At 37.8% G+C, this 12159-nt stretch overlaps 1 protein-coding gene across 1 annotated transcript; it reads right to left on the bottom strand.

Moving 5' to 3' along the window:
* Positions 1-4857: 4857 nt before the first annotated feature.
* LOC131912453 (large ribosomal subunit protein eL38-like) lies at positions 4858-5067 on the bottom strand. Its single transcript, XM_059264743.1, has one exon. It carries the CDS (start codon positions 5065-5067, stop codon positions 4858-4860), a length of 210 nt encoding a protein of 69 aa, XP_059120726.1.
* Between the last annotated feature and the right edge of the window lie 7092 nt (positions 5068-12159).

The raw sequence follows: 12159 nt of genomic DNA, 5'->3' as shown, positions 1-12159 counted from the left end.
CGCTGTATGCTTTTCTGTTCCTGCGATCTCACTTCTTCTCTCCACCCAGGTATATCACTTTCTTTTCCTGCCCAGCTCTGTCACTTCCTGTCTGTACAGACCTCCAGACCTTTATGGTTAATTGGTGTTGGAATTAAAGGCTTTTGTCACCATGCTTGGCTCTATTCCCCAGTGTGGCCTTGAACTCACAGAGATCTAGATGGATGTCTGCCTCCCAAATGCTAGGATTAAAGGTGCATGCTACCATTGCCCGACTTCTATATTTAATATAGTGGCTGGCTTTTTCTTCTGATCATCAGATAAGCTTTATTAGGGTGCACAATATATTGGGGTACACAATATAGGGCCATATTTTGAATAAACCTAACCAAGGAAATGAAAGGGCTACACAGTGAGAACTTTAAAATATTGAAGAATAGCATTGAGGAAGACTCAGAAGATTGAGAGATCTCCTGTGTACATCGATTAGTAGGATTAACATTATGAAAAGATATCCTTTCAAACTCAATCTATAGGTCCAATGCAACCCCACCAAAATCCCAATGTAATTCTTCACAGAAATTGAATAAATAATCTTAAAATTCATATAGAAATACTCAAGATAGGTTAAAAAAAAACTGAAAGTAAAAACAAAATACTGGTTGATGTATCACCATTCCTGATTTCAAGTTAGTACTTACAGAACCATAAAAACAGCCTGCTACTGCTAAAGAAACAATTACTTTCATCAATGGACTATAGTGGAAGACCCAGCCGTAGCCACCTGATTTTTGACAAAGAAGCCAAAAAACATAAAAAAGTCATTATCTTCAACAAATGGTGATGAGAAAACTGAATATCAGCACCTAAGAGAATGGTATTTTTTTCCTTTTTTTCTTGCACAAAACTCTATTCCAAATGCATCAAAAAGCTCAGTGTCAGACCTGAAGTTCTAAAGCATCTAAGAGAGTAGTGTCTCTATATGGCTTCAAGCATAGGCTCAGAGTAGGACTTTCTGAATTAGGAGCTCAGGAAATAAGACCAACTATCCACAAGTGTGGGTTGACAAAATTAAAAAGCTCCGTATTGCAAAGGAAACTCCCAATGCCTGAAGAAGCAAGGGTGAGAATGCAGGGTTTATTTTTATAATTATACACCTGGTCAATTCTTTTTCTTAAAAGGAATTGTTTGACTTGGACATGATGACTCACCCCTCTAATTTTAACATATGAATGGTTGAAGCAGTAGTATTGCCATGACTTAAAAGGTTGGCATGGGATAAAACATAATTTCTGGAATTTGTTGTCTTAATTCCAAAAATAAAACAATAAAGAAATAAATTTGGTATTGTACTTTTGGCTTTTAGTTGGGTTTTTATTGAAATGACTTTCCAAATTTCCTACACTTATTTTATTGTGAAGCAATATAAAAAGGGGGAGAACGTATTCTTTTTATAAATTTCAGTTGACATGGTTGATACAAGGTAAAATAAAAACACATCACCTAACATATTAAGATTAAGATGTTGAAGCACCTTGCCACAGCACTTTCTGCAGCATCCCTTCCCCTCTCAAAGATACTGGCAGGCATCCTACTGAGGACATTGTCTGTAAATCTCCAGCTAACACACTTCCGGGTGCCTGTATGCATCACCTGGGGAACTGAGTTTACATGACTAGGGGGTCATAATGATGCCATACATCCTGCTCTGCACCTGATAATTCTCTGCCTTCTGTACTGGAATCAGAGAGCCTGGCTGCAAGCTTCTCCTATAAGCATAACACCCACCCTCAGTGAGCTATAAGAAGAGATCTCTACTCCTTTCCTGTGGGTCCTCATTAGTCTCTTTCAAGCCCCACCTTGTCAGTCTCTGGTGCTGGACTCTGACATAGATGATTTTTCTTTGAGCCACCAGATCACAAAAAGATAACACCAAGACTTATTATTAATGATGAAATTGTGGCCAATAGCTTATGGTTGTTTCTAACTATCTCTTATATCTTAAATTAACTCATATCTTTTCATCTACATTTTTTTACATGGCTCAGTTACCTATTTTTTTTTTTTTTTTTTTTTTGAGACAGGGTTTCTCTGTGTAGCTTTGCGCCTTTCCTGGATCTCACTCTGTAGTCCAGGCTGGCCTCAAACTCACAGAGATCTGCCTGCCTCTGCCTCCTGAGTGCTGGGGTTAAAGGCATGAGCCACCACCGCCCAGCTAGTTACCTGTTCTTTGAAATGCTCATGCTGCTTGCTCTGTGTTTCCTGGTATCTCCCTCTTTTTCTTCCCAGCATCCTCTGTGCCTCGAAATCCTCCTTAGTTTTTGGCCACTCAGGATTTTATTAAACCAATCAGAGTGATATATCTTCACAGTGTACAATAAAGACTTTTCCACAAGAGTCTGAACTTTCCTTAAAGCCCCCTCCGAGCTCTTAACTGTCTGTCTGTCCCTGGTATTAATAATTATTCTAATATACTCCTTAGCTACATTGATCCATCTTATCATCCCTCATCCAAAACCTTTAAATAATCATATTTTCTATGAAATTATACTATTTCAGGAGATATTTAATTAGTTTTGCCTTAAGTTCTGTAATATCACCCCAGAGGGACTCTTTGTTCTTGTCTTCTTGAAAGAATTTAAACAAGAGACACAGTTTAAGCAGAAGTTTATTTAGCAAAGCAAAGCAAATATTCCTAAAAAAAATTGAACAGAACTTTCCCAAAGGGTGGCAGCAGCCTCATGGGTTCTGCATTGGAGATTTTCAAGGACTTCTTATATTGATGTAAAGGCCGTTTTAGTCCTTGAACCACCATGCTAAAATATTCTGTCAAGTCCAAAATCTTATGTATTTTTTAAAAAAGAATATTTTAAGTGTTTCTACCACTTAGAATAATATTTTTCAATTAGTGACTACTAGTCATTCTCTCCATTGAACCCTTCTTTGATTATTTCTTATATTATTTCATTAATTTTTTACAACACATACACACCTGCATACACACAAATAACTTTTTATTAATATTTATGTGATGAGTGTATTATTCCCAAACATGTTGGACTAGATCTTCTTTTAGGGTATTTTTTTTCTATGATACCCCCCAAAAATCCACAAAGGCAGAGGGATCAAAACTACAATATAAACAAGATTATATCAAAATAAAGACCATTTGAGATGTAGATCTTTAGTACACATGTATGCAATGGGAACAATCTGTCTAAGCTCAAGGCTTTGACCACAAACAGACATTCTGGCCATCTGGACAAACATGGCTGTGATTTTATTGCCTCCCTCATACCTAACTCTTTTTGGAGACTTCTCTTGTTCTCAAAATTGATTTTATGACTATCTTTGAAAACAACTTGAAGTCCTAGGGTTAGGACGAGTCGTTGCTTTTAAATTCAAGTGTGCATGGAAGGCTGGGACTAGGGGTTTTGCAGTTAGATTATTGGGCTGCATAAATAGGAAATATGACTTAAGATGTCTATAGAAACAGAGTCTCTCATATATACCATTTATGTCTGTCTTCTACACAGTAGCATGTCTTAGTAAAACACAATATAAATCAGTGATTCACTGACGTTATTATTATACTAACATCTGTGGTATTACCAACATCAATATTTGTCTTGTAATGACAAAGGGAAGAGCACACCTTAAGAAGCAGCTCTGTGAAATGAGACTCAAACCCAGAACTCTCTGCTTCTCATACACATTTCCCCTGCCTTCTCATCAAACCTGATGCTTTCATGTCTCAGTATAGTAAGGGGATAATAGGAAGATGCATTGGAACATATATGAATTCTTATGTAAACAAACATGTACATGTCACTTTTCTTTTCTAAGGGCAAACTAATGCTATATAATGGGTAATAATATTAATCTGTGACCAAACTGCAGGGTATCTATTTTATATAAGCATATTAAACTTATTCCCATTTGAAATATATTACTATGATAGTTCTCACATTTCAGAAAGGTAATGGTTCAAATCCTTAGCTGACTTTTATCCTTCTTTCCTGTTGCCCTGCTTAGGCACTCTAAAATAAACCTCATTCAGTATTTAGCAGTTTAAACTATGACCGAGCTTTCTTGTCAGTCTCCACACCTGTGCTCCTGTTGCCTGCAATTCTGGTTATTTTTCTCCTAATTGTTGCCGTCAAAGCAAAAAAGAAAAGGACATGACTGCTCCTAGGTATCGGGAAGGAGAAAGTTTATTGTAGATAAAAGGAGAGCATAGCCAGAGGCAGAGACATCTGAGAGAGTCCAGAGTGGACATGACCAGACTGATCTGTGCCATGTGAGGAGGGTGGGAGGTAAGAGAGAAGGGAGAAAGGGGAACCAGGTACAATAGACAGGATGCCCAAAGGAGAATAAACCAGGGAACCAAAATGTTTGGGTTATATAAAGAAAAGCAGCTGAGGGGATGGCAGCCTAGTCCCTGGGCTGAAGAATTCAGGGTAAGTGGTAGGGTATGCCAACCAGAAGGACCCTGTAACAGGTAGGGACTGAGGGACTGTAGGGAGAACGTGCAGCCAGGTCTGTTTTGATATGTTAAATAGACACCTCAGCTAATTGTCTCAATTTGAAATTATTAAATTATTAACAATTATTAAATGCATTATATGACCACTAAACTATAGACCTCACATCAGTTGTCCCTTGCATTATTTTTTCTATCCTGACGCTTTACAAGCACCTATAAGAGAATTTTTTTTTCTTAGTAATTAAGTAGCAGATTCTAGGTTAAGTTTTCTTGAATTGAGAATTCTTTTCTTATGATCACTATTTATTAATAGAAAGGTTTATAATTTTTATTTCATTATCTGTCTTTTTTTAGCTTTTCACATTTTTTATAGTCAAATGTGGAGGTCTGATTCATTTTAGCTTCTTCACTGCCAGTTCAGGTGGGAGAGATTGCTCCAATTTCTGAGTCTTCTTGTCTGTGATGACCAGGGTATAAAGGTACCTACTGCAGCGAACTTTGAACTTCATATTATTTTTGTTCTTCTTGATCTTGACAGATTTGGCATCCCTCTGCCTGGCTGTGAGCAGAAAGTCCTTGATTTCCTTGGTTTTCAGAGGCATGGTGAAAGATGCTTGGCCCTAGATACAGCATATTGGCGAAAGCAGAGAACAGAGAAAGCCTTATTTCATTATCTTAAGCATTTTACTTTTAATCCTCATTAACATTAAAATCGTGTAAGTTACTAGTTTCATATTTTTTTTAAATTTCCTCTTGTTAACTCATAAAATATTACTTCAAATAGGTTATTTCATTCTGAGTATTGCATTTTCTTTGTCCTAACAAGCCTATCATGTATGTATGTAAGTGTGTGTGTGTGTGTGTGTGTGTGTGCGCACGCATGCACGTGAGTGCATGTGTATATAAATCTAGAGTTATCATCACAAATCACTCATGTTACAATTAAAGATATCTGTGATATATCTGGGATACAACCAAAGTCCTTATTTTTGTCTTTATAATGTGGTGTCTTCATGTTATCTATTCGGTAGCTCAGAATCCTCCAGTTTTCAATTCCAGACACAGATTTTCTCTGTTCATTCTTATCCAAAGAGAAAGCCCATTTAGGCCACAAGACTGAATTAAAATGTCTTTTCAAAGACATTGATTAAATTATGTACATACCACCAATCTTGTACTCTTAAATTTATAAACATTATCCTTGTTTTTTGTGTCAAGGAATTTCTAAAATTTCCATATGTATTTCGTATAGAACTTTGGCTTTCTTTTTATATATTACAAAATTGTTTTCTGTCAAGTAATTTGGTGCATATAAAATAACTGAAAGTAAATGCAGATAGCGCCTGCTCACTCCCCTTGAGTACTACTCCTAACACTCTCTAACTTGGTTCTGTTTCATTTGCTTTTGAGAATTCCAGCCTACTATAAAACTTGTAAACTATCTGTCAGTACATTTCACTCCTTTCATTACCGTTCTTTTGTGAAGATTCATTTTTTCTAAAACCTTCTTTTCATTCCATTATGAAAATGGGTTTAAGAGGTTTTAGCTGCATGTGTATTCTGTTGTGGTCTCAAGTCCCTGCCTGAGTGTGAATTAGGCACTTAGAGAAGAATGCAAGCACAGGAAGTACACAGAATGGGACTAGTATGCCTCAGAAGCCTGGTTCCTACAGGGCTTGACTTACTTTAAGGGGAAAAAGAAAAAGCAGGATAAATAGCAGGATCCTGAGAAATTACCTGCTTTGTTCTTTGCTTTCAGACAGTTAGCTATCAATGTTTTGCAGGACAGATATATCCTCATGATCATTCCAATGTATAATGTTCATGGTTCTTCTCTGCCAACTTACACAGCCTATAAGGATGCTGCACAGCTCATACTCCCTGATCCTGCTGGCTATCATGGAGGCTTTCTGGTTCTTGTAAATGCTCACATGAGGAAATTAAATACTTTTCAATACTCAACAGTTACAATGAGTTTTCAATTCTACTCACTTAACATGTAAAGCACAGTCTAATCTTGTTGACATATAGTGTAAGCAATCTCTTTGTGAGGAATGAGAGGATATTCTGTCTGCTTCTGGCATCTGAGCCTTGATGTTTTATATATATATATATATATATATATATATATATATATATATATATATATATACCTTTAAATGGCAAAGATATATATATATATATATATATATATATATATATATACTAACAACCTCATTAGTTTGGTATAAAGATTAAATAAATGGATGCATGTGAAAACACTGAGAAACCCACAGATATGCTTCAGTTGTGAGGCCTCTCTTTTCTCCCCTTTTTATGGCCCAGTCTGAGTTTTGTTTGTGTAGCTATTACTGCATCCGGAGCTTTATGTCTTTGCTTTTTGCTTTGTCTGTTTTTCTTCAACTCTGTAAATTTCCTACAGAAATTTGAAGTTAATATTTATGTTTTCATCCTATTTGAAAAAGATAACCCAGAGCAAAATATTAAGGTCTAGTTTATCATTTGTGATTATGTCTGCTTCAAATATGAAAGCCCAGCATATTACACTCTAGACTAGAGAGTAATGAGATGACCTGCACTTCAAATATAGGTCAACCATATCACAAATGCATCAGCTTGGAAAGCAGGGACCATCATGATTCCTAAAGGATAAGAATGTCTGCTACTCAAGTCTAAATATTTTGAGCCACTGCCTAGCTTTGTAAACACGCTAACCTACTGTTTTAAAGTTGCAGTCAAGTTTTGTTTGAATATTCCTCAAATCAGATCAAAGATAATTTACCTAATACTGTGAATTAGAGTTAGGTATAACTAAAGGAAACACACTAACATCTAAAATGTTTAGTTAAGCTTAAATGTTTGCCAGTATTGGAAGAAGTGTTTAATTCAGCATACTTTGACAGTATTAAAAATATCATTATGTGAAGAATGTTTGTGGTGTGAAGAATTAAACCATTCCCTTATAGAGAAGAAAGAAAACTTCAAAGGCTTAGAAGACTCAAAAAGTTGCTAGAGTCACAAGGAATTTATTCAGTCATCAGTAAACTATTGCTGAGGCCATTAGACCGTCTTCAGTGGGCTGACTTCATGTTGTGTTGTTAGCGTCAGTGATTCAGCTTTTGTGAGTCCTCACTCATCCTGGAGCGGAGATTTCAGTAACAGAGCTGCCTTGAAGTAGCCCATGCTGCTATGAGTAACCCCAGTAAACCATAGTTCACTAGGCTAGATGTGGGTAGAATCATCTTCTTGGACTGCTGTTAGTCCTTTATTTTTTATTTTAATAAGTTTTATGCTTTGAAAGTTCCATACATTTATATAGCATATATTGATCTTATCTGTTTATTACTACTTCCTTCCAAATCCCCTAGTATCTGTTATCCCATCTCCCTCCCAGCTTTATGTCTCCTTTCATTAATATTATTAATTACATCTAGAGCCCAATTATTATTGTCCTTAGGTTCCTTATGTGTGTGATGACCCACCAGTATACGCGGCACCTACCATCTGTCATAGTTACAAAGAAGAGTAACTTTCCCTTCTCCAGTAGCCATCAATTGCCACTGGTTCCTTTTGTCTTGGAATCCCCAGTAGGTGTGGGGTCTCTTTGTCCCCTCCCAATTCATGCTGGCATTTTGACTGGCTTTATCTTATGTTATGCAAGTCTTGTGCAGGTAACCACAGCTACTATGTTCATTCCTACCAGACATGTCATGTCCTGAGGCCAGCATTTCACAGCTGTCCTCCCCCAGCCTCTAGCTCTCACATTCTTTCTGAACCCTGCTCTGTGATCTATGTAGGCACAACCTAAACACAGCTGAACATTTGGTGTTATTTAGATCAGCATTTTGACCAGTTGTAAGTCTCTATATTAACCATATACTGTAAAAGAAAGCCTCTCTGGCCAGTGTTGAGTGCACCACAAACCTATGGGTGTAAGCAAACAATTTAGAAGGCAATTTGGCAGCAAGATCAATTAGTAAAACAATAGTAGTAGATTTCTTGCTCCTCACAGACCTATGATGGCTAGTCATGGGGTTTTGACCAGGTTTTTAGGACTAGACATAAAATGTATCCTATGAAACTGGCCTCATATTCAGTAAGAAGGCAGTTGGTTTTCCCATAACCAACATACCACTATTGTAACAGTGAGCACATTTTGCCAGCCAGTCAGTATTGTTTCATGCAGGATCCAGTGCTAGGTGAGACCATTAATATTGTTGCCCATTAGCAACCTGAATAGCACCTTCCAGCACTGTGTAATAATCTAACCAGTGTGTGTTTAAGATGGGTTTGTCTATAATGTTTCCAAAGCAAATAGTGTTTTTGGCAATGAGGTGTTACCATCCAGTTATAGTGGGAAACCAAAATTAGTGGCAATGATTTTTATTGTATTGGTTGCCTCTGAGGGCTTCCTGATCAATACTCATAGGGAGGAATTGTGTGCTAGGCACTGAGGTCTACACTTCAGAACATATCTTCCGGGAGAAGCATCATTCACGTAGGCAGAGTGTTGCTAGAGAATTTCTCTCCAGCTCCCGCCACCAAGTCCTGCCAGTCCCAGAGCCCACTTATAAAATAAACACACAGACTTTTACATTATTTAAACTGCTTGGCCATTAGCTCAGGCCTGTTATTGTCTAGCTCTTACTCTTATATTTAGCCCATTTCTATTAATCTTTACTTTGCCACATGGCTCATGGCTTACTGGTACCTTACATCTTCCTTGTCCTGATGGCGGATGGATGTCTCTCTCTCAGCCTTCCACTTCCCAGAATTCTTTTCCTTGTCCCGCCTATACTTCCTGCCTAGCCAATGGCCAATCAGTGATTTATTTACTGACCAATCAGCAACACACTTGACATACAGACCATCCCACAGCACTTCCCCTTTTCTTTTCTGTTCAAACTGTGTGTCTCTCTATGTCTCTGTCTCTGTCTCTGTCTCTGTCTCTCTTTCTCTGTAGATATGTGTGCGTGCATGCATGTATGTGTGTGTGTGTGTGTGTGTGTGTGTGTGTGTGTGTTTATGTGGATATGTGTGTGTTTGTGTGTGTGTTTATAAACTAGTGGATTTCCATAAGCTTTCTTCATCTTTTCATGGTTTTGATCAAGTCACCCCTAACTTTTTGTCTTCCAAATCTCAGTCTTCTCACTTAAACCTTTACCTTTGGTATTCTCCCAGTCACAGTTCATGTCAACAGCAATCTTCTATCATTCTAACTGAATTTTTGTAAGATTATAGTTTCCTATACAGATTTTCATGTACTTTTTATTCTGATAAAACCTTCCAATAGCAGCGAAATTCCCATCTTTCATTCATCTCCATGACTGATACTTTCTGCCCCAAGTACTAACTTCAATTTCATTTTACCTGCATTTTACTTCCCTCCTACCTTAAACAATCTACCCCAAATATATGTTTCTAGTTCCTTAGCTTCTATGTACCTTCTCAGTCAAGCATAGAAATTAAATATGCAAAACTAGAATCTATATATGAGAGTGAAAACGAGAGGATCTATTTTATAGTACATGGCTGTTAATATAGAGACTAACATCTGGTCAAAATGCTGATCTAAATAACACCAAATGTTCAGCTGTGTTTTGGTTGTGCCTACAGAGGTCACAGAGCAGGATTCAGAAAGAATGTGAGAGCTAGAGGCTGGGTAGGGCAGCTGTGAAATGCTGGCCTCAGGACATGACATGTCTGGTAGGAATGAACATAGTAGCTGTGGTTACCTGCACAAGACTTGCATAACATAAGATAAAGCCAATCAAAATGCCAGCATGAATTGGGAGGGGACAAAAACACCCCACACCTACTGGAGATTCTAAGACAAAAGGAACCAGTGGCAGTTGATGGTTGCTGAAAAAGGGAAAGTTACTCTTCCTGGAGACTACGACAAATGATAGGTTCCACATATACTAGTGGGTCATCACACACATAGGAACCTAAGGACAATAATAATTGGGCTCTAGATGTAATTAATAATATAAATAAAGCCAATTTAACTAAAGAAACACAGAGAAGACTAAAATTAATAAAATTAGAAGTGACAAGGAAATCATTACAACAGACATCAATGAAAATCAGAAAAATATAAGGACGAACTTTAAAATCCTTATTCCAATAAATTGAAAAATCTGAAGTAAATGGGTGAATTTCTAGACACATATCACAAACCAATTTTACATTATTTAAACATTATTTAAATAAATTCATATATTTATTTAAATAATAATGTATGATACATTATTTAAACAAATTCATTATGAGGAAGATATTGAAGGAGACATAAAATGTCTTCCAACTTAAAAAAACAACCAAAAGGATATGTTCAACAAGGCAAAGCAACAGCCTACAGAATGGGAAAGATCTTCACCAACCCCACATCTGACAGAGGACTGATATCCAGAATATATAAGGAACTCAAGAAATTAGACATCAAAATGCCCAACAGTCCAATTAAGAAATGGGCTACAGAACTAAACAGAGAATTCTCAACAGAGGAAACTCAAATGGCTGAAAGACATTTAAGGAATTGCTCAACATCCCTAATCATCAGGGAAATGCAAATCAAAACAACTCTGAGATACTACCTTACGCCTGTCAGAATGGCTAAGATAAAAAGCACTGAAGACACCTTATACTGGAGAGGTTGTGGAGCTAGGGGTACTCTCCTCCACTGCTGGTGGGAATGCAAGCTTGTACAACCACATTGGAAATCAATATGGCGCTTTCTTAGAAAATTGGGAATCCATCTCCCCCAAGATATACCACTCTTGGGCATATACCCAAAGAATGCTCAACCACACCACAAGAGCACTTGTTCAACTATGTTCATATCAGCATTGTTTGTAATAGCCAGAACATGGAAACAACCTAGATGCCCTTCAACTGAAGAATGGATAAACAAAATGTGGTACATATACACAATGGAATACTACTAAGCAGAGAAAAACAGTGACAGCATGAGGTTTGCAGACAAATGGATAGATCTAGAAAAAAATCATCCTGAGTGAGGTATCCCAGACTCAGAAAGACAAACATGGTATGTACTCACTCATAGCAGGATACTAGATGTGGAACAAGGATGACTGGACTGCTACTCACATCACCAGGGAGGCTACCTGGAAAACAGGACCACAAGAAAGACACAGGGATCGCCCAATGACAGAGAAATAGAATGAGATCTACATGAACAGCCTGGACATGAGTGGGGGTAGTGAAGCGCGAGGGTCGAGGGAAAGAGAGCTTGGGTGATCGGGAGATCCCAGCTGGATCAACAACAGAGAGGGAGAACAAGGAATAGGAGACCATGGTAAATGAAGACCACATGAGAATAGGAAGAAGCAAAGTGCTAGAGAGGCCCACAGAAATCCACAAAGATACCCCCACAACAGACTGCTGGCAATGGTCGAGAGACAGCCCGAACTGACCTACTCTGGTGATGGGATGGCCAAATACCCTAATTGTCATGCTAGAAACCTCATCCAACTACTGAGGGATCTGGATGCAGAGATCCATGACTAGGCCCCGGGTGGATCTCTGGGAGTCCTATTAGCGAGAATGAGGAGGGTTTATATGAGTGAGAATTGTTGAGACCAAGGTTGGATAAAGCACAGGGACAAATAGCCAAACGAACGGAAACACATGAACTATGAACCAATGGCTGAGGGGTCCCCAACTGGATCAGG

This window comes from Peromyscus eremicus, chromosome 6 (genome assembly GCF_949786415.1).
Source record: "Peromyscus eremicus chromosome 6, PerEre_H2_v1, whole genome shotgun sequence".
Taxonomy (NCBI): Eukaryota; Metazoa; Chordata; class Mammalia; order Rodentia; family Cricetidae; genus Peromyscus; species Peromyscus eremicus.
Note: the sequence above shows the minus strand (reverse complement) of the source record. Positions and strands in the feature narration are given on the sequence as shown.

What these genes read in the sequence shown, in the direction of transcription:
- LOC131912453 (XM_059264743.1), bottom strand. Translation starts at nt 5,067, where the DNA reads ATGCCTCTGAAAACCAAGGAAATCAAGGACTTTCTGCTCACAGCCAGG.